Source organism: Sycon ciliatum, chromosome 8 (assembly GCF_964019385.1).
Source record: "Sycon ciliatum chromosome 8, ocSycCili1.1, whole genome shotgun sequence".
Taxonomy (NCBI): domain Eukaryota; kingdom Metazoa; phylum Porifera; class Calcarea; order Leucosolenida; family Sycettidae; genus Sycon; species Sycon ciliatum.
The window spans coordinates 16,165,145-16,193,137 of NC_088650.1; the positions used below are offsets into that span (position 1 = coordinate 16,165,145).

The 27,993-nt window shown below is 46.0% G+C and overlaps 1 protein-coding gene across 1 annotated transcript; it reads right to left on the bottom strand.

The window, feature by feature from the left end:
* Positions 1 to 511: 511 nt before the first annotated feature.
* Positions 512 to 21,631, bottom strand: LOC135823592 (macrophage-expressed gene 1 protein-like). Its single transcript, XM_065336437.1, has 15 exons — positions 21,465 to 21,631; positions 21,195 to 21,269; positions 15,740 to 15,906; positions 15,067 to 15,204; positions 11,563 to 11,802; positions 10,635 to 10,801; positions 10,211 to 10,370; positions 7,914 to 8,009; positions 6,692 to 6,836; positions 6,158 to 6,297; positions 4,988 to 5,234; positions 3,965 to 4,035; positions 2,789 to 3,064; positions 2,450 to 2,481; positions 512 to 926 (listed from the first exon to the last, which is right to left on the bottom strand). Exons 1-15 carry the CDS (start codon positions 21,544 to 21,546, stop codon positions 785 to 787), a joined length of 2,178 nt encoding a protein of 725 aa, XP_065192509.1. The 5' UTR covers positions 21,547 to 21,631; the 3' UTR covers positions 512 to 784.
* Positions 21,632 to 27,993: the final 6,362 nt, after the last annotated feature.

Below are 27,993 nucleotides of genomic sequence, written 5' to 3' on the forward strand. Positions count from 1 at the left end.
TAGTGAGTACCCATTTGGCGGGGAATGTCGGCGCAGTTCATTCTTTTATGAACCAACGCGTATTTTTAGCACTGTAATTATTTATATTCAACATGTTTGCAATCCCTATGCTAAAATAGTGCTGCAAATCACGGTGCCCGACTTTCCAAGTACAGTTCTGACGAGAGGAATCCAACCTCATGAATAAAGGTTGCGCCGCGTTCCAGTGCAGAACTACTGCGTAGCACCCGGCGGATTTATTCGTGAGTTTGGATTTCTCTGGCCTGCCGCACTCAATGCAATGTGTTATCCATCCCTCTTGGACCAAAATAATAATAAAAGAAAAAACTCCAGAAACGAGAACCTCGACAACAGGAGAATTCACTTTTCCATTCTGTATGATGAGGATATAGTCAGCTCAGAAGAATTTCATGGTCTATATGGATCTGTAGGCTGCTCAAAAATAGAAAGAAAAAGGAATGGTTTATTGTAAATAATGTGCACAGTTCCTGCTCAGAGCAAATTATTTCTTTCCTGCTCTCTCTCCAACATTGGGCCAGTTGCAGTGTAAAACACAAGACAGGTTCCATGATGAACCTACTGAACTAATGAGCTAAGAGTCTTGGAAATCGACTAGTAGCAAGTAGAACTTGAGGCACAGCATGAGCGGGCAAATAATGATATTACCCTGTGAAGTGAAGCCAGTAGGTCGGTGAAGACAATTTGCCGTGTCTAGATATACATTGCTTGCATTTTAAACAGAGGCGATAAATATTTCTTGTTCATTATCTAGAGAATCTGATGGTCATGGTGAGTCGTGACTGTGGGCCTGGTTTCTGGTGGCTATTCTGTACTTGTAAAGGACGATGCTCAGGACAATGATCAGGATAACAACCACAGATATCAGGGTTAAAGTTCCTACTGCCCAACCAGTGGCTTCGGAGTCCCTGTAAGACCAAGAACAACACAAAGAACAAGAAATCAAAGCAAACACAACCAAACCAGTGAACACGTTGCGCGCATCATCACAAACAGGTAATGCAGGGAAATCATTATTGCATGTACACGTGTAAACACGCTCGCCCACAATACACACAAACACACACATGCAAGCACGCGCACACACACGTACACACACACGCACGCACGCAGGACGCACAACGCACACCAGCACTCACGCCATGTACATGCTGCACAAAGCCAATTACAGTCAACTTGGCTAATAACGACTGCGGATATAACGACAATTCGGGAATTGCGACAGAATTTCCATGCCCAGAGCAAAATCCCATCCCATTGTAATACATATAATGAGATTTCGAGTATAACGACACTTCGCGAATAAGGACACCTGTTTGTTGCCCCGCCGAGTGTCGTTCGTTATAAGCAAAGTTGACTGTACATACCATGACGTACTACAAGAAGTGGGTCACGGGATGATCCCCACCGGGAAGGCAGTGAGGGGAGAGCAATTGCACGAGTCTTTTCGACTCAATTGGTCAGTGAACCAAACGGCCATTAACCCCCCATGCACGCACACAAAACACATACACGCACATACACATTCAGACACATGCACACACACACACACACACACACACACACACACACACACACACACACAAACACACAGGCACACACACACGCACACACACACGTGCACACACATACACATTCAGACACATGCACACACACACCGTAACACACAGGCACACGCACACACACACACACACACACACACACATACACACATGCACACATACACACACACACATGTACACATGCACACACACACACAAAACACATACACGCACATACACATTCAGACACATGCACACACACACACACACACACACACACACACACACACACACACACACCGTAACACACAGGCACACACAGGCACACACACACACACACAGACACATGCACGCATGAACACACACACATAATTATATACACACGTACATGCACACATGCACACACACACACACACACACACACATGCACACATATACATACATCCACACCGTAACACACATACACATGCACACATGCATGCACACACACACACACACATACACACACACACACACACATGCACACATGCAAGCTCACACACATGCACATGCACACACACACGCACACACACACGCACACACACACACACACACACTTACATACAACGGTATACACATACACATGTACACACACATGCATGCACACACACACACACACATGCACACATGCTGTATACACGCGCACACATGCATACATGCGCACACACATACACATGCGCGCACACGCACATGCACACACATGCACACATGCATACGCACACACACACACACACACACACACACACACACACATGCACACACACATACACACGCACACACATACGCACACACACACACACACACACACACACACACACACACACAGACGGGCTACAATACATTATACTTACTGGAGGGCAACCATTTCTTCGTATGTATTCTCCTGCATGAAGCAAACATGCCAAATTCAAACGAATATTCAGTAACGGTGAGTGGAAACAATTGCACTGAAGGAAGCACAAACAAGCAACTTTTTGCGCACAGAAATACACTCTATGTTAAGGAAAATACTTTTGTAACAGGTGCTTTCCCCATTAACACTTTTAACATGATTTAGCAAACCGGGCTGGAAGGAGGTAGAGAAAATATCAATGCCATACTCTTTGAAAGGTGTAATATCCTGAAATGTCATTGCATCTCGCACCAACAATAGTGGTATATTGTGCATCTAAACATGCAACAGGTCTCACCTTTTTCCATGCTCCCGTCGTTAAATTCTTCCTCCAGGTTTCGCCGCCGGGACCGACTATGGAGGCAGTGTCAATCTCTCCTGCGCTAGGCATCGGGTAGGATCTACCGTACGGAGGCCGGTTGATCAGAATCCGTTCGTAGGGCGCATGATGACCGCTCTGCTTGATGCAGTAGTAGATCTCGCAGCCGTTGCTCACCTCAGCCAGGCGCTGAGCGTATCCGTGTGGACACTGGTGCGGCCAGACATCCTCGCCTGTCAGGAGATTAAATCCAAGCTATGCAAAGCGAGCAGAGAATTGTGAACAATGTACTCATGTGCTAGTCTCCACCATAAAAAATTCTATTCACAAACACAAGATAATCAACATGGAAGCCCCACGTCACACTCTAGGCTCCCAACTTGTGGTGGTGGTGGTGGTGGTGGTGGTGTACTCAAGAGATGTGGGCTGGATCCTCCATTACCATCAATATCACGAGAGCCACCGCCGCCACCACCACAACCATCATCATCACCACCGTCCTCACCACCACCACTACTACGTCTTCGTTCTTTGTTTTTCTTTTTTCCCATACCGGAGTTACGCGCATAAGCGCACCCTCACAAATAAGCGCATGGCCTTATAAGTGAACCTAAATGGAGTCCATCCCGCGACACGCAGACACCACAAAAACACTATGTTCACATAGTTCAATGTGCATTGCGGTATTGCACTATGTGCATTATTATGCAAGGTACCGGTACACTAGCAACTCAAGCGCATGCGCCTATGTGTGAGACAAAACGACCCGCAAAAATAGCAAATAACGCAAAACTCACTCTTAAGCGCATGTGCCTTTATATGCGTCACTACGGTACGCACATCACACAACATACTCCGGCATGCACTGTCAGTTGGTAACCACCCTGGAGAAATATTGAAAGGTTAGGAGGAGACTTGGAAAGAGCAGAAGAATGTGTTCGACCCGGATGATAATCGTCGGGAATTGAACCTGTAATCTCTCAAAATCGACTTCACATAATGCTGCACTATATGGGACATACATACACACGGACACACTCACACATGCACAGACACACACATGCACAGACACACACATGCACATGCACACATATGCACACACATGCACACACACACACACACACACACACACACACACACACACACACTGCCCACCTTGTCCAGCCGCTTCGGCTCATTCAGATCCACCAGGGCTAGGGGATTCCCAGTTGAGCAGCTGAAGAAACCTGCAGCCGTACATGTACAGATGAACATCACCCTGTTCAGTATTGTGTCAATGGCCGTGCAGTATGTGCTCAGCAGTAGAAACAGAGACAGGCTGGACATACGTGTAGCTGCTCATGATCTTCTCTGTGTCCTACAGTGGAACTCTGATCAGACATGGTCTTCAGTGTCTGCGCTAGGATTTCAAGCCAACCGGGTACACGTGAACCTGGCACAACTCTTCCAGTCGGGTCAGAGCCAAGTCCGTTCAACTTCAAGTAAGTGTGGCTACTGCATTTACATGTGCATCAAGGACCTGTACATAATAGTACTCCCTGCTGTACATAATAGTACTCCCTGCTGTACATAATAGTACTCCCTGCTGTACATAATAGTACTCCCTGCTGTGCATAATAGGACTCCCTGCTGTACATAATAGTACTCCCTGCTGTACATAATAGGACTCCCTGGTGTGTATTCCCAACAGGGTCACAGGTGACCCAGTGTTCGTTTTCCAAACGGGTCCAAGTACCCTCCAACCGGCCCCGGCCGACCCGGCTCTATAGCAGACTCTGGACCGTCTTGTACCTGCATGGGGGTGGGGGGCAGGAGAGTGCACTTTGCATCGGAGGTACTATCTCAAACAATGTCCACACATGTCAAGGGTATGTCAAATCAGGCTAAGCACTGGGCGAGTTCCACTTTAGTTTACCTTGGCCTATGGATGTTCTGAACCACCTACAGCTGATGAACTAGGGATCACGGGGATCCAGTGAAGTGTACTTTTCTCTTGCAGTGTTGAAGAATAGGCACAATTTTAATTATTATAATGCACGTCCATGGCATTACCGACAGTGCACATCGGACTGCCTAGACAAGCCTAGAGTAGTCAGACATTCTGCTGAGGGTCTCTTCAATCTGACCAAAGATGGCCGAATAATAGAAATTGAGCTTTCTGCAGGATATCGAACATACCTCCGAATTGAACTTGATGTGCTGTTTGCCGACTGTGGTCCTCGCTAACGCACACCCTTACTTGAGAGCCAATCTTCAGTGGGTAAAACAAGTCGGGGCATGATTTACTGCCGGTGACCAGGTTTGACATCGTGTTGGTGAACAGGCCGCCAAACGCATACCCCTTATCTTCGGTCATGTTGACCAGTTCTGCACACCAGAAGGCATCGTACTCTGCCCTGGCCGTGGAGAATACGGTGTGGCAAACCTAAACACGAACAGAGTGCCATGCAAGGATACGTGCTCATTACTTAAGAGGACGAATCCCTCTCCTCAATTCAATTGGCTGTCTTGACATGCTACGAGGTGCAGGAAAAAAAATTGAAAAATTGAAATAATAATTCCAAAGTGCAGAAGAGCAAATTGACAAAAGACAGACAGACAGACCGACAGAGAGAGAGAGAGAGAGAGGTGGAGAAAGAGAGAGATGGAGAGAGAGAGACTAGCTATTGAGAAGATGTCTATCGTGGTCTCTGCAGTACGTCCCATAGGGACTAGTGTACTACATGTACCCAGATCACATGTACTAGTACCAGATAGCTGCAGTCTCAGGAGTGGATTGAGTGGCAGTTGAAAAAATGTTGTTTTCTTTGGGGGGGGGGGGGGGGGTAAACGGAATTTTGATGTTGAATTCAGCAGTTTCTCACAAGGAACGTGTTTTCCGAATGGAATGTAAAAACACGGTTCAAAAATGTTGTGTCTTGTGGCCCTCTAGCTCTACTTCACAGCAGTAGCGTAAAATTTCACGAGTCAGATGGTTTATGGGCAGCAGGAAGTTGAGTGGACAAAGTACATCACCCGGAAATTTACACGAAACTGATATAAAATTCACTTGACACCAGTACACCAGTACACAAGAAGCCCCCCCCCCACACACACACACACACCATCAGGACACCCCTACAGCCTACAAACACACCAGAACTCCCCCCCCCCCCCCACACACACACACACCATCAGGACACCCCTACACCCCACAAACACACCAGAACCCCCCCCCCCCTGGCACGCACACACACACACACACACACACACACACCGCACGCATGCACACACGCATACACACATACGCGCACACACCATATTAGTTTTGTGATTGATCCACTGCCTAGCATATACATGTACAAGTACCTTTCTGGAACAAGTACGACGGTGGAATACACTCCCACACTTGTAGCTTTTGTAGGAGCAAACATTCGTGTGCCAGTTGAAGTTTCGTTCACCTGAGAAAAGCTTGATTTGGTCATAGTCAGGGGGACACTGCAAGCCTCCTGCACAGATTGGTAAAGAAAGACAAATGGAAAGTTAGTCTAGTATGATTTCCATTTCAAATTTTCCCATTTGAACCTTTCCCTCAAATCAATGGATATACCATTTCAAATGCCTGACATTCTTTAAAGAATGTTGATGAATGCTTCCTGCGGTTTCAGGGTCAACGCCAGTATGGATGAGTCTACAACTTAATCTGAAGTAACACTGCTATTCACACTACTCTGCGGCTCATTCTTCAAATCCGGCAATTATTCTATTTATAGATCGAGGGAATGGAAAATGGAAAATGACTGTGAAGAATTAATTGACTGTCAACCCCCCACCACCAAATGAACCAATACCTTCTCTAAAACAATATTTATAATATAAATGTGGACGACCTCTAATGCATACCTGAAGATGGATTGTTCTGCTGTAGGCCTTTGCAAACATTGTTGTTAGTATCGTTGAAAGCAGTGCAAGTTTGATACACTCCACCAAACTTGTAACTTTCGCCCGTGGCTGATGACTTGCATAGCGAATCATCAGCCACGTTAGCCTGGTAGAAAACACCAAAAAGGTAACGAATGAATCATGAACTTGATTAAGTGAAATGCAGGTCAAGATTCTCTGTTAGATGCACTTACAAAAAGGGCACACAAGAAAATCATAATAATGCTTTCACTTATGTTACAGGGCTGCCAACTACTTGGTCCGCGTCGGCGATATTGTCGCTTATCTTTCAGCTTTGTTTATATGTTGCCAATGCTTACTTGGCAGCCCATTTCATCCCAATTTTGGTTAGCAAGTTAGTTTGCTAGTACCTGAAAGGTCTAGCTAGAGTTCGAGTGGATTTCAAGAACGACAGGTGGGCGATTCTGATTGATACAGCGCCGCATCAAAATAGATTATCTTTTTACGCTGTGCAGGCAAGAGCAGCGCAAGCCACAAGAAAGTAATCGGCTACTCGGAATCAGCTCCATTTTGCTGAACGGCCGAGATCGCTCACCTCAGGGATCGCTCATCAAGCTGAGATCGCAGCTCCCTTACCTCCAGCTCAACGCTCGAAGTATCCAGCGCATCGTGGAGATTTGCAAGTACTGTACGCGTCGTCGTCGTTCAAAATAAAATCTTGCAAAGAACGGCGTCTGATTTGAACCATACAGGCTGTCGTGCTGCCCACGCGAAGTCCTATAGAGAAGGCGACCGTCACGATCGACTTCTCTTTAGAAAATAGCCAGGCAGCGGAGAGGAAGAGAGATGAGCTTGCAAAAGCAAGAGAGTCGATCCCGAGCAAAAATATTTGTCGCCAGCGACGAGAGCAGCGACGAGGAGGACCGAAAAAAGTAGGAACCCTTCCTTGGACAATAAATTCCTCGCAGCTAGTTGTCATTCTATACCTTACCGTCCATCGTACCAAGTTTTATCACTTCAAGAGCACGCGTTCATGTGCAAAGTCTAAGTTCAAATTGTCGAAAGATAAGCGACAATATTGCTGACGCGGACCAAGTAGGTATTTAAGAGTCAATGTCGGCAACGACCAAATCACCGGACATGGCCAAATTTCAGAAATTTGCCTGACCTGTGGCCTTAAGTCCCAACTTCTTCCAAAAGAGACGTAGTATACTTTCCTTACCCCAAAGTTGAAGTTAACAGATGATACATCGAGGCAGCCAGGATGAGTGTTATACTTCACATAGGCTTGTGTGGCATGGCCCAAGTACTCTTGAATCTGAACAGAACACATAACACGATACAAATAATTGCTCCATTGTGTATGGGAAGTAGCGTGTGACCCTGTGCCGCAAGTGCACACACTGATGTCACACATACTGTAGGTCCCATCGACAGACGATCACAAACCCTTCGCTTAAAGCATCTATGAACTACATAGAAAGGTTTGGCTTACTGCCTGAAAAGTGCTCAATGCACAGTTTTTCACATCATGAAAGAGAAGATCCAAGTGGAATATGTTGTAACTCAAAGTTTCTTGACTAAGCAATCATTAGACGATGGGCGACTGGCCCGAAACGTCATAATTTTTTTCGACATCACAAACGAGAGAGCTAGGAAGCTCAGGGCCCTACGCTATGCGTTTTTGCCTAGCTAGCTCATCATGCATGTTATTAGAACTGATGGAATTTTTTTTCTTTCCATTGATTGGCTACATCAAGCTTTCTCTTTGCATTCGAGAGTAATACGACACCGTCTACCACCTTGATGACCGAGGCAAAAAAAACCATAGGGATGTCATAAATTTTTTATTTCTCCTGTTTTGTTTATCAAGACATAACCTGAGATTCGAACCCGCACTATCGCCCTGCATGCATCCCCGATACACTTCGCATACATACTCATTCTTCCAAGTTGCTTCACGTTAGGATCTTGCATTTGAAAGCCCTATTTGAATATTGTGGCCAACTGTTTGTGGCCAGCTGTCTTTGATGGTACGGTACGGGACAGGTACGAGATAGCGCCAGGCATGTCGATGGCACAAACAAACAAACACGGAATTAAAGCTGTGTGGACCCTGGCTAGCGCCATATGTTACTAAAGTAACGTCTTTTGCATAGCTACGGGAATAAGGAAGTTTTTTTATCCAGCGCATGGGCCGAGTGTGAATAGCAACTGAATAGAGCGATTGTCAGTTGACAATACCCCTTTTCTTTAGTCATTAGACAACTCTTGTTTTAACCTGGATTAACCAATATAGCACTACATCGAAGTACTCGTGCGTAGTCTCAGTTTGAAGATTTTCCTTTCAGTCCCCAAGAAAACCAGGAAAATTCTTAAAAACAGCGCCAGGTTCTACAAGCAGCCAGAACAAAGAGTAGGCTCATCTTCCGAGATATATAATATACTTCCTCCGTATACAAAAACTTCGTGACTTTTTTTGAATGGTGTTTTTGAGCAAGAACCTGCTCGACGAACGGCGCCAAAGGCTGTCATCGACAACCCACGTACATGTCGAGGTTAGTTTGGTTGATCCCGAACAGATTTTCCACGGACGCCATGCGTGTGAGGACGTTGCCGACAGAAACTCAAGAGTCAAATGAAAAAAACTAACACTTACTTGCTCGAAACTGACACAGTGACGAAGTGTAGCTCGTGGCTAGAACACGGAGTCACGCGGCACTCGCTGCCCTGAAACTGGCCAGGCTCGTACTTGCGGTGCGCGGCCCCATAGATCTACGCAGCGTGAGAACATAGATTTGTTTCGCTCGCACGGCAATATGAAACATTTCAGTCGTCGTGCAACCAGTGCAGACTCAGGATTAGAATGTCGATGGCCTGGCTTTCTTCGCCTCTCTCCAGTCAGACGTCTCCTTTGTCGCCAAGGGGAATCGCAGGGACCTCCTCGAAGCCATTGTAGAATGCTTGGGAGGATTATCCTGGCGAGAAAATGCGAAGCGTGTGGATGTGCTTGTACGACTCGTTTCACGGCAGAATGGAGGTCGTGGGTTGGAACAACTGAATATAATCGACACAGATTCGTACACAGCTCTAGAGATGAAGAGGACGTAGCCAAAAGTCCAGAGTCGGATCATCACTGCAGGTGACAAGAATCTGAACGAAATGCGTGCGGAAGCAGCGACTGTTGGCAATGCGGAGTCAGCGTCGTCAGGTGACAATGACATGGGCGACGAAGACTCTGAAAAAACTCAATCTCATTCGTCTGTGCTTTTTTCTTTGTATATAGCTTGTAAACAGGTTAGACAATGCCATGAGTGTTATTCCGTGTCAAATGGAAAAATTCCAGAGCTGTGCGCAGCTTTTAAAAAAAGTCACGAAGTTTTTGTATACGGAGGAAGTAAATTAAAAAATTTATACACACAGAAACAGCAGAAGCTACTATGGCACTGCTATAATCCTGATGGTGAAATGCACCGACCAGGTCTCTAGTTTCCATCGGCTACAAATCGTTAGGCTTACCGTTCGGACGGTGGGTGCTGGAAGCTCAGGCAGAGCAAACTCGGTGATGGCAAACTCCAACGGGTCGCCGCTGCGGTCCACGGCTACAAGGTTTGTCGCGAGCCCCTTTTCCCAGGCGTCAGCACTCATCCCCGGCTTATACGATGGCCCTCCATGCGTCCTGCAGCGATAATGTGCATGAACTTGTCAAGTAGGTGCAAACATACACATTGATACCTTAGACAAGATCACATATCATGACCCTGGAAGATAATTATTGTTTTCGTGCAAGAAAATGTTTGCACAAATCTGCGAGTAAAGAGACATGTGCCCTTCAACTGATTTCACAGACAACTTGAGTTGCCCACAGAGTGCATAACAGTTATCAGAAGGCAGTGGATGATGTAGTCAGTACAGCTACGCATGCACCTGCTAGAGAGCTTACTTTGTCGTGGACTGTGATGTTTTGTTGGTGAAGGACTCAGATTGATCTGTATCAATGACGATCTTAAATTTTAGATCAGCGGATTTGGAGAACTTGTCCGAAGCAGCTAACTCCAAGCCAAGTGCGAAGCCTTCACTGCTTGATTTCTTGTCAAGCAGTTTTGATACCTGCAAACACATGTATGCAATGTAGGCACGGTTAGCACAAATATGTCCCAGTCAGCTAACTCCAAAGTGTATTCATGCACTGGCTGTAGGGCGCTCCACTACACAAGTGCTCTACGCCCGCAAAAGGCAGCGCAATGACAGCCAGAGTATATATGGCCCATTTCTTGATAACATGGTGTAAAAAATCTTCTCTCCTTCCCTTTCTCCCCCGCACCCTCCCCTCCATTTCCCTCCCCCTCTTTCTCAGTCTCTATCATTTTGTGCATTGTTGACGATGCAAGATCACAGGATATTCACGGGCAAAATATGTGTTTGCCCCTGCCCTTGCAATTGCCCGCAACCACCACACCTCACTGCCATAATTCCGATAGGATACCCAGTCAGCGACCGATCGCACACAGTCAATAGCAGACAAGATACTGCTTTCACACAAGGTGTCAGACGCTGAACTTAATGTTTAGCTAGGCGCAGCTGTGAAAACAAGCATTCATGAAAATTGCGGGGGCTTGTTGCTGGTGTAGAACATCTCATTACATTCGTACGAGACTGATAAAAGTAGATCATGCGGGAGTCTTATTCTGGGATTCTCATGGAATATAACATAATCCCTGGTGGACTCCTGGCAAAGAAGATAGCATTTACTAGCAGCTGTAACTCCTAAAATGTCCTGTTCTCTCATCTTGAGGAATGCCTGTATCACTAAATAAGTAAAGTGCATGGAATGTTTGGGTGAGTTTAGCTCAATAAGCATTATTCCTCACCTGTGTCTCCTGCATAAACACTCCGCCAGCTGTGACAGAGCGCACAATGTGTGTTCCAAAGTCTCGAATTATCAGATCGATCTCGAACCTGGCAGCCTCAAACTGATTGCTGTGGACCAAGCCACCGATGATCATCAGGCGATTCTTCAGTGGCGGCGAGAGAGGAGCATCCGGCTGCACCTCCAATTTGTACAACTCGTGCCGGATCTCACACCGCGTGGTGGAACTTTTCGTCTTGACCTTCAGCACAGATTAGATAAGATTGTTGAACATTTTCAGCGCACGGCAAGTCAAAAAAAGGCTAGTGCTGTACATATCACATTATGCCAAACGAGGTTTATGGCGTAAACAATAAGGTAAGATAAGGTGGTTGACCCCAGCAGTAATAGAAACATCATCATTACCATCATCACCAACAACTGCAGCAGCAGTACTGCCGCCGCCGCTGCTGCCGTCATTGTTGGAATAAAATATTGTATGTAACTGCATCTTTGATATTTTCAGGCTGGTGGCGTTCCTACGGATGGTAACATCTCAGTCTAGCTGAGTCTCGAGCGATCCGTGAAAAATAAATGTAACTGAAATGCATACGACATTTGGGATTACAGAAAACAGTCACCACTTCCGCTGCATAGCTCGCTGGGCATCCCATTGCTTTGTAACTTGCTAATCCCTACCCCTTTTGTGTACGTGCTTTTCTCTTCTTTTTTTCTTTCTCTTCTTCCGTGGTTGGTCTCACCCTCTCATGAATTCTATTGGCTGTCGTGACATGCCACAAGGTGTAGAAATTAACGAGAGAGCTTGGAAGCTCAGGGCCCTACGCTATGCTTTTTTGCCGTGATGACCTAGACAAAAAAAAAGCATAGGGATGTTATAAATTCTTTAAAAAAATCCTTTTTTTTTAGACATAATCTGGGATTCGAACCCGCACTATCGCGCGCCCTGCATGCATTCCCCCATACACTTCGCATACATACCCATTCTTCCAAGTTGTTTCACATTGTGATATTGCAGTGTTACCAACTGCTTCTACCTGAAAAGCGTGCAACCAGATCTCATTTTGCGGAATATTTTGCTCTGTTGCGTACTCCAACCATTTTTTTTTTGGTATCCCCTCATCCAAATGTTCCACATTTTTTCGGTCATTTTCGTTCGAGTTTTTGATGAATTGCCGCAAGGGCAGAATGATTTCCAGCATAACATATTCGTAATACTTATTCTAAGACCACCTAGAGACACGGCAATCTCAGCAGTAATTACTTTCGTCGCCAAGCTGTCTCGAACAACCGGGCCAAACGATTCCAAACTGGTATTGCCAGCTACTACTCGAGCATTCTTTTTGTGGGTTTGATTATCCACGTGCCTCGTGACATCGTTGAATCCACCATGGGAGACGCTAAAATCGATGTTGCAGTATTTACAGAAAGCAAAGTGAATGCCCTTCTTCTTACTTGCAGCAATTCCAGGTGGCAACACCCATGTCGCCTTGAATTGGGCAAGGGACTTCGGTTTCTTCTTCGCCCCCACAAGCGGCCGAGGGTCAGAAGCAGAATCCGGGTCAGAATCCGCCATAGTCACTATAATTATGATAATCGTCAAATGAAATCCAACATTGAAAGTGAAGTGAACCGCTCAACTGATGTTAACAGTCAACTAACTTACTTGTTGTGAAAATCGACCTGCGTATCACGAGGAAACAAAACAAAAAATAATCATGAAAATGTCAAACGTGTATCACCAAGAGTACATAACCCCCCGGGGGGTTATGTACTCTTGGTATCACGGATTGCGCCGTCGATCGACGCGTCCCAGATCTGATAAAGTCGCGGCGCACTCTGGAGAGTTACGTAGATCCAGGGACCAGATTCTACTCTGTATACTACCGAATCTGCCGTTCTTGGTGCTACCGATTTTTTTGGATTTTCCGGGAGAATCTGGATCATTTCCGTGCTGCGGACAAATGGCTGTATTTCCGTAAAAATACGGACAAATACGGGCGGTTGGTAACACTGATATTGCATTTGAAAGCCCTATTTGAATATGCATTGTGGCCAGCCGTCTTTGATGGCACGGTACGGTAGGGGATAGGTACGGGACAGGTACGATCGAGGGTAATACGACACCGTCTCCCGTACCGTACCGTACCATCAAACACAGCTGGCCACATACAGCTGCCCGCAATATTCAAATAGGGCTTTCAAACGCAAGATAATAAGGACGTTTAGCAACGCGAAAGTTCGAAAGAAAATTCGAGTCTGGGAATGAGTACAGGAAAAAAGCTCGAAACTTCGACAACTTGGACGCGAAGTTGCAGTGATTTGCGAAAGTAACTTTCTCTTTTCTCGGTACGCATTTGACTACAGGGAGTAGTAATTTTACAGCCCCCTGCTTGAGACTGACCTGCATATACGGTACGGTACTATAAGATTCAAATAACTTCGAGAAAAAGTCATTTCGCATTGCTAAACCTCACAAGTTTTCTTTTTCGAAATTGATTTTCGCGAAATATCACTACCACCAAAAGTTCGAATTTTCGCATTGCTAAACGTCCTTAATAACGTGAAGCAACTTGGAAGAATGGGTATGAATGCGAAGTGTATGGGGGAATGCATGTAGGGCGATAGTGCGGGTTCGAATCCCAGGATATGCCTGAAAAAATAGGAGAATTGAAAAATTTATAACATCCTATGCTTTTTTGCCGTCAGATACGGATAGCGCCAGGCGTGACACAAACAAACACACAAACACCAAATTAAAGCTGTGTGGACCCTGGCTAGCGCCAGACGTTACTGAAGTAACGTCTTCTGCATAGCTACGGGAATAAATAAATAATAGATTGTAGTTGCCACTCAAATTTTATGCTTTTCGCTGTCTTTTTTCGCCGTCTTCAGGCAGCTGCAAGTAATCAGTTCCCCGAAATTTTCCAAAGTCATGAAGCTCAACTTCCAACTAATCCCGAGTTGCTTTTTCCATCTTGTGTGGGTGTGAAGGCTGTGTGGCGACATACTGAGCATCGCTCTATGTGTAATGTTTCTACAACTATTGTATTGAGCACTTTTCCAGCAGCTGTTTTTGTACTTTCCCCTGTGAGATTGCAGGACTCAATTACAAAAGCCAATACAACGTACCAAAATAAGGATGCTGATTCGATTAGGGAAAGACTAAGGAAATGCTGAAGTCTTTTTCCATCACAGGTATACTCGACTGAACGCAAGTTCATGTTCATGATGACAGAGAAAACAAGTATAGTGATCCTCCGCATCGAGGAATGTATGGATAGCAGATTTATCCTGCAGCCGCATTCCATTGCTGTCGGCTCTAGTACACATTCCAAGACTTGTATTCTGGAGAATCAACCGCTGGCCAGTCTTCGGCATGTAATACCTTGCGTGAGGTCACTATACTCTACATAAACTTTTAATTAAATTAAAAAAAAACTAACTGCACAAACATTTTCCTTTCTTCAGAGCTTAGAATGAACACATGAATTGCATGTACTCTAACCTGGTTGATCTTGTTGTCGTAGTAATCCTGAGAGAGTGACCCAGAAACCTGGTTATATGTGGTGTCCAGACTCATCGACTGCGACAGTGTGCTCTTGTAGTCGGTAAATTTTGAGAAAGACTGCGCATACTCCATCACCTGTAAAAAAAAAAGGGGGAGAGATACCCATGTGTCACGTGACTATTCATCACCTGAAAAAGCAAAAACCTTACATATGTATCCAGTGCATATTCCCAACGCCCTACGCATGGCCACACTAGCTCAGACAAGGTCATATGCGCCATGATGTTGACATTGCTCACAAAGGAAAATACTGAAACAAGGGTGGTAAGTATTGTCAAGGCAAATCTCTCTCGAATTCAGAAACCACATGTTTGACAACAGCCATTTCCTGTCATAGTCTAGAAAATATTATCTTGCTCTCTCTGCTACAGTTCTATGCTCTATGCAGGAGATGCAGTAAAACAAATTCTCCTCCAATGCCAGAAACATCACACCAAGAACAACTCCAGTGTTGTTCAATTAGATCCAGTCATGTCACTCAAGTACACGCCGGGTGTAGTGCAGCCCTAGACCTGCGAACACTGCATGGGCTGCGAAATAATGCAAGGCGCAAACTTGAGTGACGCGACTGGATTTCATTGAGGAGCGCTGTACAATGTACATCACTTGCCTTGCTTTTCTTCAGGGGCGTAGCGATGACCTGGTCGGGAATCAGGTAGCGCAGATCACCAGTCACCTGGCATTTCTCATAGGTGAAGTCGGAGATCACACCCATGTTCCTGTTGTTCAAGTTGTCCCAGCCTATTCCTGGTAAAACTTCCATGCGCATGTTGGTTTCTGAGGTAGAAAACAAAACAAAAAAACAGGCACCCATGGCAGGTAGTCTTTCAGTTGCTCAAGGAATTTGATATACGAAACTGGGGTTCGTGACATCATAACCAATATCACGCAAGTTAAATTATGCCCTAGTCCGTGGATCGAAGCCTTCATTGCATGACTCATCGGCATCACAAGTTCCACTCCCACTGAAATGTGGAACTGCTGAGACCAGTTACACAGCTGCAAAACAACCACATGCATGATGCTGCTAATACAAATCATTCACGTGAGGTCGAGTTTTGGCAGGAAGGCACTCTACCTTCAGAAACTTTAGTTGCTCAAATTTTCGGTACGAGGGAAAAGGACAGGTTAAGCCTAGTTCACATTTGACGCAACGCTGACGCTACGGGATGTAAGGGCCCGTCGGGAAGGCTGGGGGTGAGCTGTAAAATCTTGCACGATTCGTACGACACAACATGCTGCAGTCGTTGCGTCGTTCAACGGCGAATGGCGCGAGTCATAAGGCACAGTAAGTGACGGGGTGTGACTTTTGGACCAATTTTCTTGTTTATCGGGACTTTTCAATAAATTCTCCTCAAATGAAGCGGAATCAAGTTCACAATACCAGTTTTTTCATTATTAGGACCAGAAAGTAGCTTCGAAAGGTGTGCCATTCAAATAATAGCTTCAGGAAATGATAAGCAATTTCAGGTTTGAGGCATCATGAGCGCAAGCTGTAAATGCCAAAATCTTGCTATCGTGTAATGAATTCGTCCCTACTTTTGTGGCCTGGTAAAGCCACACTTATACATCCGCGTTTATGTCCTGAAATAAGAGGAAAACCTACTTTTACCAACAGGAGTTCGCTTTTCATTCGTTTCTATGAGGCAGGCGTGTATTATAATATAAGTACATTTAAATTCTTTTTCTGGAATTCATGGCCACTATAATAACATACAGTGGAGGCAAGTACAGTGGAATCAATTACCAGAGACAATTTCTTCGCATATTTCTGTAAACAGTGGGTAAACGAGTCCAATTACCGAACACCAGTGGCAGGAAGAACAGCAGCCGGAAGGTTATATGGCTCAACCTCTCCCCTACTCCAAGAACGTCAGTGCAAACATCTCTGGAAGTAGGTTCCTGAGCCTCGTCTCTAGGCACTTCCCGAAGAACACATCCAAGCTCCGGCAGATTTTTAACCGCAACACCCTGAAAGTGAGCTACAGCTGCATGCCCAACATGACACCAGTGATTAGCAGCCACAATAAGAGTAACCTGCGAGAGCCCGAGCTAACCAAAGCATGCAAATGGAGAGTCAAGGCGTCCTGCCTGCTGCACGGGAGTGCCAAACCAAGGAAATAGTATACGAGGCCACCGCCGAGTCTACCAGCAAGGTCTACATCTGTCTCTCAGAGACATCCTTCAAAGCCCGGCACGGCAATCACCTCGCCTCCATGCTTCGTGAAAAGTACAAAAACAACACTGAGCTCGCCAAACACATACGGGAGCTGAAGAGCGAAGGAAAGCTGTTGACTATATCACATGGAAGGTGTGGGAGAAGAACCCGTCGTACAGATGCGAGTCGAAGAAATGCAACCTATGTATCACAGAAAAATTCCACATCCTGACGACACCGAAGAAGCTCCTGCTCCGCAAGCGATGTAAGACGCAGCACCAGCATCAGCAGGCATGTGGAGGTACCGGTATGCTATCCTGAAGGGTCACTGCGGGGCCGGAACTGAGCTAAGAACTATTTTGACCGCACCAAAATTCCCTGGTAGAGGGATCCAGTCTGTTTAATAATGGCCAGGGGAGGGAAAAGCCAATGGCCACTATTGACCTAGGACTGTAGTAGCTGTACACAGGTCTTTCCATGCATGAGGAATCTGAACAACGTCATCGAAAGCAGGATTTACTGTACACATGTTAAAGGTTCTTTATAAAGTGGAGTAGCTCAGATATCCTCTTTCCACCATTTGGATTTCCATTTTCAGATGCGTCTACCTTCTGGCTAAGCTGGGCCTTCCCTGGTCAAATTCGTTGAACTGTGAAGGCTTCCCGAGAGTGCCCGAACTAATAGCCAACAATGATGAGGAGTCAGTGATGTGTTGCAACAGTCTCAAGTTCCTGACCCCACCACCACCCTAATGAACACACGTACGTGAGCATCAATTTATCAGCATGCCCAATGCTCATAATCTGCTGGCTTCGAAGCCGAGTACGGTGCTTCTAGTCATAGTTCAGGGAATAAAACTCCAATGCTGGAAGGAACCTCTTGTTGCCTTTGTGGGCAAGTGAGTGAGTGTATGTATGTGGTCGGCCAAAGAGTGCAATGGTGGTGGTGAATGTCAGTGCAGAAGATTCCCAACTGATGTATCTGTTATTATTAGGACAGTCAAACCTCGTTAGGACGAACACTGATAAGGCGAACTTTCCATTAGTACGAACTAAGGCCAATCCTATGGTTGGCCAGGCATCAATTCAAGTCAAAATTATACGTTTACGACGAACTTCTGTACAGCGAACTTTCGCGAAGACGAATTATTTTCAAGTGTGATTTGAACAAAGTCAGTGTGGTCATGTACATGTAGTACGAACTTTCGGTCCACGATCGTGTGCGTGCGCTGGCTGCCTTTTTTCTTCTTTTTTTTCAATAGTCGAGGACATAATGTACGTACCGTGCAAATTGTTTTCAAGCGTGTTTTAACAAAATAATCAGTGCGTTGTACGAACTTTCGACACAGTCGTAATTCATTGCACTTTGTCATTGTACTTACCTGTTTCTGGCTTATGCTAAGAATAACATGCTTCCCATGTACCACAGCATGCACCTTCACGTAAATACAATCCATCTGATATGCATATCGATTCTTTGTCAGATCTGGATAAGAAGAACTCCCGATAAGACAAACAAATGTGTTCAGTCCCTTGAAGTTCGTCCTAACCAGGTTTGACTGTAGATGGCCTCTTCCAGCTGAACGTTGATGGTAGCTTGCGTAGACATGAAAGCAGTGGTGGTGGTGGTGGTCGGGTGTGTGTGTGGGGGGGGGGGGGGGGTAGCGTGTCGATTCATACCAAGTCATGTCACAAAATGTTTTCCATGGAGGTAATGTACACACCCAATGGTCACAACAGCAGAACATGCAGAAAGATGCTCAAAAACGGTTTCCGACGCGATGTGACGTCTCACCACTCTCGATCTTGCCGTTTGAACCGTTTTCGCTTTTCCAATCCCCTGGCGTGGTCTCGGGATCTCGTGCCCCGTTTCCTGGCAGCAGCCAGTTCCGCTGTGTAAATTGACCCCTACACTGACATACCTACAATCAAGAGCATACTTGCCAACCCAGCCAAAGCAAATCCCTTAGTCACACACCCAGTTTCCCTTAATTTGTTTCTCATTTCCCTTATTCTCCTGGTTTTCGCCAATTTCGGCCATTTTCTCTTTTTTGGGGCAATTTTTGATTATTTTTTGTGTATTTTCCGCAATTGTTTTGGCAATTTTTTCTTACTTTTTACTAATTTCTAACCCATTGCTCATAACATTGGGGACCAAACACTGAGTTTCTTTATTGTCAGATCGCCCCTACATGTGTGATTCTGTGAAATTCAGGGCAGCATGTGCCCTTGTCACACCACAAAACAACCTTTTTATGAACACTCATGGTTCAGTGCCAATACCGGTAGTTTTTCATGGCCAGCAATCGAGGACATCTGAGAGTTGTAATTTTTGTACTCCTCCGAGGTGTGATTTTTGGCGTGCTGGGCCAAGCACAAGGAAGCCATCTGCAAAAAAACTGCAGAAAATGGTTGTTGTTTGATCCTTTGGTGTAATCTTTGTTTCTAGTCGAAGCTAGTTGCTGTTTGGAGCAGAAACGCTGAAATTGACTATTTTCTGCATGTACTCATACATGTACTCACTGTACTCAGTCATGCAGTCTCACTCGTATTTTAGCTCTTTTTCTGGAATGGATGCTGCTCTGCGCCCCTTGGTGAACATTTCCTGCGCTCGTGGAGCAGCTGAAAAGGACCACTGGTATGTCTGGTTCCTGGTTTGAAAGTGGAGAGTCGACTTTTGTGCCTTGAAAAAGGAGTAGAGAGCGATAAAGGTACGTCTGTGGCTTATTTTTGAGTGCTCCTCGTACATTTTTGATCGTGATAGAAATTCTCAGACCAAAGTCAGACCAAAGTCAGCGCGATGATGGCCGTACAGTTTTCTTGTGGATTTTTTAGTTGTTTCATCTCGTATCTATGTCAGTATCGTGATGGTGAAGTGGAGAGGGTGATTTTCTTCCTCTAGGCTTCGTTCGGCCGACTTTGCTTCGTCCTCGTTGAAAAGTGATCCTGAAAAAAGGTCGATTCGCAAAATTATGTTGATTTTGAATGTACGTGGTGACATGCGATTGCTGGCCATGAGATCAAAGTAAAAAATCCCCGGTACGCCGGTAGTGACCATAGTTTCCCGGTGTAATACTGGGAAAACCGGTATGATTGGCAAGCATGCAAGAATAAAAACGTTATTAGCTCCCAAGAGCAGGCCACTCTAAAAACTCATACCAGCTGTTCAAAGTACGTTCCGTGTCGTGCTACGTACATCTACACCCTAGGCCAGCATGTGCCCAGGCTGGATATCAGCCAAGGCAATGCTGATGACTCGCATAGAGTAGGCCGAGTTGGTTTCTGACAGGTAGTGCTATATTCACTACTCCATTGCTCGCTGTAACAGGTTGGGTACGTACATGTATAGTGTGAACACAATACCACGTGATGTGAGTTATCACCATCCGCGCACCCATAGTAACATAGTACGGGCATACAGAGCTGCACATGCATGGGAATTTAATTTTTACTCTTTGCTACAATCCACAGGTGATCACACACATGTAGTATACAGTCGTGGCCAAAGAAATCCGACCGGCAAATCATAAGTACATGTAGCTCTGCGCTTCCATTTCAATTACATCACGCACGGTCCAAAACCCACCCGAGGGCCGCAGGGGGCGCATGAGCTTTGACCCTGCTTTCGGCTCATTGAGAGGATTTCTTTGGCCACGATTGTACTTGGAATCAATCTTGCAGATCTACAAATCGTGCACTTAGTAGATCTACTCTCCTGGCCAGGGAAATCCAACATCGCGAATGTCATGTACACTACTGCCGAGGGCTACACTGCCCTGGCATTACAAGCACCACTCTGCTCACTCGAGCGCGTTGCTACTAAGTACTATTCATGTGTTGGATTTCTCTGGCCAGAACTGTACTTTTACCGTACAACATCCACTTTGTTCGTTTCTTAGTATTCTTACTGACAGCAGCTTCACAGGCTTTCCAGGTAGGGATATCCTGGCCATGTGTGGCCGCAGCTGAAGATTCATTTTCTGCTGGAGAAGCATTGAAATGGGCAGAACCATACAAAGAACACGACCAAAAATTCAGATAATTCCGCTTCTCTCCAGTACCCACAAACAAACCAGGCAGGCATGAAATAAAACCAAGTCTGCTGCTTTTTCCGTCGGCTAATTGCTACCTGTCGGGGCCGGCGGCAAGTCTCATGTCATGTCAGTGTCGTTACTTACGTTCCGTGCTCTGCGCTGCAGCCACGTGCACTGTCAGTACTAGCACGACGGCAGTGACCGAAACCACAATGCTCCCCGCCATTGCCGCACACAAACACCCTGCAAAGCACAAACGAGAGGAACAACACGGACGAGAGAACGTCTTGCAGTCGACACAGTCGACACAGTCAACGCTCGACGGAAAGTTTCATCGAGTACGACTAAAGACACTACTCACTGTCTCAACTTACTTTTCCGGAATGGCTTTTGTTTGCCGCATGGCTTTTTTTGGCTCACGTAACTCGTTACTTATCACTTTGACAATGGGTGAGTGTATTGCCGCTCTGCGAACGTAAGAAAGCGCTCCTTCCAGGGAAAACTGATTTCTTTTCGTTCTCCTCTTTGGCTTTTCTGGAATCGATAAAATCAAAGAGTGAGGTCTAAACCGGCTTCGCTTTTAGTCGTCCGTAGAATCTAGGTCCAAATAATTGAGTGAGAAAAATGGCGCAAAAATGATGGCATCATCACCTCCACGCGCGATTTGTGACTGATGATAATAATAATTATTAGAGAGGTTAAGATGCACGTTATTTCCGACGTGACGCGCAATTTCACGTCAAATTTGGCGTAAAACTCCAAATTTCGACGTGAGCAGCAGGTCACCAGGCTCGCGTTGATTTTTCGACGTGTGAGCAAATAACGCGAGCTGAACTTTCGCGTCACGTCGGAAATAACGTGCATCTTAAAGGGGAAGTTAAGGCAAAAATCAAAATTTCACCAGTTGTAGTCTTCGGGGTGCTGAGTTGAATGGTCTTGGTCCGAGAAAGCTGAGACGCTCCCTTCCTACTTGAATCCCAATCGAACTCGCGCACTTCCACCGAAACTGGGTGACTGCGCCCTACGAGATGGGGATTTGTATGCAAAATGTCACTAAAAGCGCCATTTCGTTCTTATAAAAGCACGGATGACCGCGATTGGCCCATATGTTGTAGTCTTTTGGACGCTGAGTCCACTGGTTTTGGTCCGAAAAGGCTGCGATGCAGCATTCCTCCTTTATTCCCAATCGAACATGGTTGAACAAGCGGTCACGTGCTCCTGCGTACACCAGGTACCTGGTCACCGCTGATGGAGTAAATTCTTTTTCTAATCGTGCCGCAATTTTCTTTAATACACTACCTGCCGAGTGGCGCAGACACCACCGTACCTCTACATTTGCAAACCAACTCAGGGATCTTTTTAAAGACCCAGTGGCGTTTAAGAAGTATTTTGACCTTCTTTTTGGAATCTGTTGAGTTTCTCGATGATCTTGATAGTTCTTGTACTAAGATTGAAGTTGACTTGGTGTTTGATTACTGTACTGCTTGATGTCTGAATTCCAATTTTTCTATTTTTTCTTTTCTTTTCCTTTCCTTTCCACTTATCCCGTTATCGGCCCTCTTAAGAGTTGTGTGTATCACTGTTGAGGCATCCGATGGTAAATAAAATAAATACTACTACTACTACCGAGCCTGCAGGGTACAACTTACAGCCTGTTTTGACCTTTTTGGGTGCAGTCCTGTCACTCGAGTTGAACCTTGGTGTGAAAGTTGTCGCCTGCTGGCGTGGTGACCAGGTGATTTGGGCACCCAGGAGCACGTGACCGCTTCTTCAACCATGTTCGATTGGGAATAAAGGAGGAACGCTGCATCGCAGCCTTTTCGGACCAAAACCAGTCGACTCAGCGTCCAAAAGGCTACAACATATGGGCCAATCGCGGTCATCCGTGCTTTTATAAGAACGAAATGGCGCTTTTAGTGACATTTTGCATACAAATCCCCATCTCGTAGGGCGCAGTCACCCAGTTTCGGTGGAAGTGCGCGAGTTCGATTGGGATTCAAGTAGGAAGGGAGCGTCTCAGCTTTCTCGGACCAAGACCATTCGACTCAGCACCCCGAAGACTACAACTGGTGAAATTTTAATTTTTGCCTTAAAGGGGAAGTGCATCGATTTTTCAAGTAGGGCTCAGATGAAAGACAATTGGATATCGGTTCCGATGGTATATCTCTCGCTTGCGTACGGCAAGGGAAACTTGCCATATCGCCGATTTCCTGATCCCGTTTCCATGGCGACTGCAGGTGATGACGCACATTCTGCTTAGCTCCGTGAGAGAGAAGGTCGATCACCGCAGAATTGTGTCATTTTCAGTTGTCTTCTTGTATTCACGAAGTGAAAGAATTACTGTGTTCAATGCTGTTAGTGCCGTGAACTGTTTATTAGTAGTCCTATCCGTTGTGTACTGGGACGTGACACCGACAGGGGAAAGCTGGAGTGCGGAGACGTTAGCTGGCAAGCGAAAATCGTGACGAACCAAGTGCTGAAATCTTGGTTGGGACAAATCAAACGTTCAGCATTTACCTCAACCAAGGACCATGCCGTTTGCTCTTTCCACTTCCTGAAGATGGATGCGCTGCCTGCTGGAGACTCTCCTATCTCTCGTAACATCTTCTGAAGCCAGGTGAGACGACGAGTAGCGGAGATTAGCGAACGAAATAATGTCGTATGTTTTGAAATTTTTGCTGAACATTTCTCAGGAGAGATGGCGAATACCAAGCATCTTCTCCTAGTCTAGAGAAACCATTTCGTAGGCTACATTCCGCCTAGGGAAATGGCTGGGGAGGACACACTTGGAGGAGAACGAAGTATGTGATCTTGTTTATGTTGTTCTTTGGTATTGCAATCTTATGTTTGACGAACATACGGCATGGTGCATAGTTGGTCGTTGAGTGCCTGCATGTGCATGTATAAGTGTGTGCTGATAAACACTTCCTATGCAAGAATCTGACACTCATGCTCTCTTTCTTTCTTGCAGTATGTGCGCACGTGTGTGTGTGCGTGTGTGTGTGAGTGTGTGTGTGTGTGTGTGTGTGAGAGAGAGAGAGAGAGAGAGAGAGAGAGTGTGTGCAGGAGCAGCGTGGAGCATGCCAGTGTGATCGCTGTGGCGTTCTTGCCCGTCACAAGTGTGTGGCTCAGCCCCCAACGACAGTGGAGGCGTGTTGTGGTGAATACTGTGTGTCCCGCGACCGCTGCTTCCGTTCGGTCCAGGGCAGGTATAGACACCGCTGCTGAAGCTCTCCCCGGCCATACGTCAGTCTCGTGGCAGATGACCCGAACTCTCATTTTGTGTGTGTGTGTGTGTGTGTGTGTGTGTGTGTGTGTGTGTGTGTGTGTGTGTGTGTGTGTGTGTGTGGTGTATTTATGTGTGTTGCTCTTGTTTTTGTGTCCCGGGCGCCATGGGGCGGCGTTCTCCCATTCTCTCTCCACTGCCCTTCCGGGCCCACGTGGCTGTGACTCGACAGGGCAGGGCAAGTGTGTGTATGGCGCATGGTGTGTGCTGGCATGTCTGTATAAATATGTTGGACAGGAATTTGTTCACCCACAACGTTGACGGAAAACCATGCTAGGTGTTGCTGGAATGTATGGAGTCTGCGAGCACTTACAATAACTTGCGTCATGTCACAACAAAGAACGGTGCAGTGTTTGACCCTCATGTAAACATGATGGTGATGGTACCTCACCTAAGCTACCCATGAAGCTAGAAAGAACATCAGGTCAACAGAATTGTACCAGAGGAAAGCATCTATTGCCCGAACTTCTTCATATGAAATGAACAATACCCTTCTCCATAGAGACAACATGCAGATGAAGTGTATGGACAAATAATATATAAATAGGCCATTCACTGAGGGCATGGAATGATCTCTACGTGTAGATTGGATAGACACATGCACGTCTGCAAGGAAAGCATTTGTTCATGGGTTAGTTCATGGGCTGATTGAGTTCACATGGACTAAGTTCATATAATGCCATCTCTCCTGAGCAGCAAAATTTCAAAACATACGACATTATTTCGTTCGCTAATCCCCGCTACTCGTCGTCTCACCTAGCTTCAGAAGATGTTACGAGAGATAGGAGAGTCTCCAGCAGGTAGCGCATCCATCTTCAGGAAGTGGAAAGAGCAAACGGCATGGTCCTTGGTTGAGGTAAATGCTGAACGTTTGATTTGTCCCAACCAAGATTTCAGCACTTGGTTCGTCACGATTTTCGCTTGCCAGCTAACGTCTCCGCACTCCAGCTTTCCCCTGTCGGTGTCACGTCCCAGTACACAACGGATAGGACTACTAATAAACAGTTCACGGCACTAACAGCATTGAACACAGTAATTCTTTCACTTCGTGAATACAAGAAGACAACTGCCAAAATGACACAATTCTGCAGTGATCGACCTTCTCTCTCACGGAGCTAAGCAGAATGTGCGTCATCACCTGCAGTCGCCATGGAAACGGGATCAGGAAATCGGCGATATGGCAAGTTTCCCTTGCCGTACGCAAGCGAGAGATATACCATCGGAACCGATATCCAATTGTCTTTCATCGGAGCCCTACTTGAAAAATCGATGCACTTCCCCTTTAACTTCCCCTTTAACCTCTCTATTATCGTGGATGTGTGGGTACGGCCCGGAGGTAGCTACTACAAAAGTAGTGGTTTGGTCAGTAGATCATCATCTACTACCGCCTAGGTGTAAGATGAAATCTGGCCTCGTGAATATCTACAGTGCAAATGTTTTCGCTTCCATTGCATGATTGTGTACGGTACTTCTTTACTGGCACTGGTAGATCTACATCAAACTCGCCGCTGTCATGTGCTGCACAACGAAATCCGATTATGTAAGTCAAGTTTGCACCCAGCACCAGTTCACACCTCCCAGTGTTCGCAGGTTCTAGGTCTGGGGCTTAGCAAACCCGCTTAATCGGATTTCATGGACCAGCAGTTCATTGAGAAGCTGAATCAATGGAGGCCTGCTAGCGCTAGGCTATGCAGTCCACTTGGCACTTTAACGTATCAGCTTACCTCTTCACGTGTGTCGCGTCTCCTCGCCACAGGAAAGTCCTTCTTTGGGGAATTGGTCTTGATGATCAGGAACTTGCAGAACTGAACGAGAACCTTTGCGGAAAACTATCAGTGCGAATATTCGACATCAGGCGCAGCGGGTCTGAATCTCATTCCAAGCCCTCCAAACCAGCAGTATTATAATTATCAGTGTGTTCTCCACAAAGGGGAGTGCATGGCTCGTTGAACTTTAAGCAAGTCTTCTCGGCGGGCGCCAGTGGTTCGGTTTCTAGCCTATATGTACACGTATATGCGTATGGATTGCAGTTGTAGGCACGATGTCATCGAGCATGAAAATATGAACACGGAGTTGTGTCCGGACGTCCCTTCCTAGATCCTGAAGGGTGACACGGAATACCTGTCATGTCCTGGAGATTCACATGCACTGCTCCCAAACCGGCGTATGCAACCACAGTCTTGCCGGACAGGAGATGTAATCGAGCACGGTCAAGCTACTGGCGATGTGTACTGACGTAGGGCATCAATAGCCATCGTAAATGCTGCTTATCATTTATGGTCACAAGTACGATTAGAGAGGCTGCAATTAACTGAGACGGCAACTGCAGGTATCCTGATCTCGGAACTCGGTATCGCAAAGCCCAGTATTATTTTGACCGTGTATGCATGTACATATACATGGACATGGAATACCTTCCCCGTGAATGAATGGACGTCTTCGAAGTCTGCCCATACGGTATGCACATGTAACTGCGGCCACACGGTATCTTGCTCTAATCTCTCCGTGCCCAAGCCCATGATGTGTTACAGTAGGTCTACGTACTAGTGTTCGGGTCCATAGTCCTTCCTAACATCGCTTTGAAACCACCAGTGTAACCCGTGTACATGTATTCCGGCAAAGTCAATTCAGTAGATTACCACTTGCCACTTACATCTAGCTAGAAAATAGGTACAGTATGTCCATGTACCAATAGTTCTTTTTTAAAGATTTGTTGGCATTTGCTGACATTGTTGATTGTGAAGGTCTGGACGTATGTTCTTTCCCACCTACACTGATTAGCTTGGGAAAGTACGGTCATATAATTATTTGAAGTAGATCTACATGCAGAGTGTTGTACAATGTTCCTAATCACAGGGGGAGGATCGGTTGTCCATCACTGAAATGAATGATCCCCTGAAATAATGGTTCTAATGTTCCTATCCTCCCAGAATCCGGTATGGCAAAGCCCAGTATTACTCGACTGTACGAGTTGTTTAATCATTCCCGTGAATGAATGGGCGTCTTCGCAGTCTGCCCATACGGTGGTCGGTAAGTAACTGAGACCACACGGCATCCTGTTCATTCTAGCTCTGCATGGTCAGCTACGCATGGTGGAGACAGATTGTGAAATGAACACCCCATTATCTACAACAATGTAGTACCAGTAATACTTGAAGTAGTTACAACCAGGGTAGCATCATTCTCATGGTTCCCTGGGCCTGGTTGCCACTGTGTCCAGCAGCGTTCTCTTCGACCTCATGAACAACGTGTTGTGTACGTAACACCACTTTTTAAAGTCCACCCGGTACCCATCAGCACGGTGCTAGGTGGCAGATGCAGCGCCTAGGGGTGAGGGTAAGGTGGTAAGTCATTTGATTGGGAGAATTTCCGCCTCCCTTGCACCGC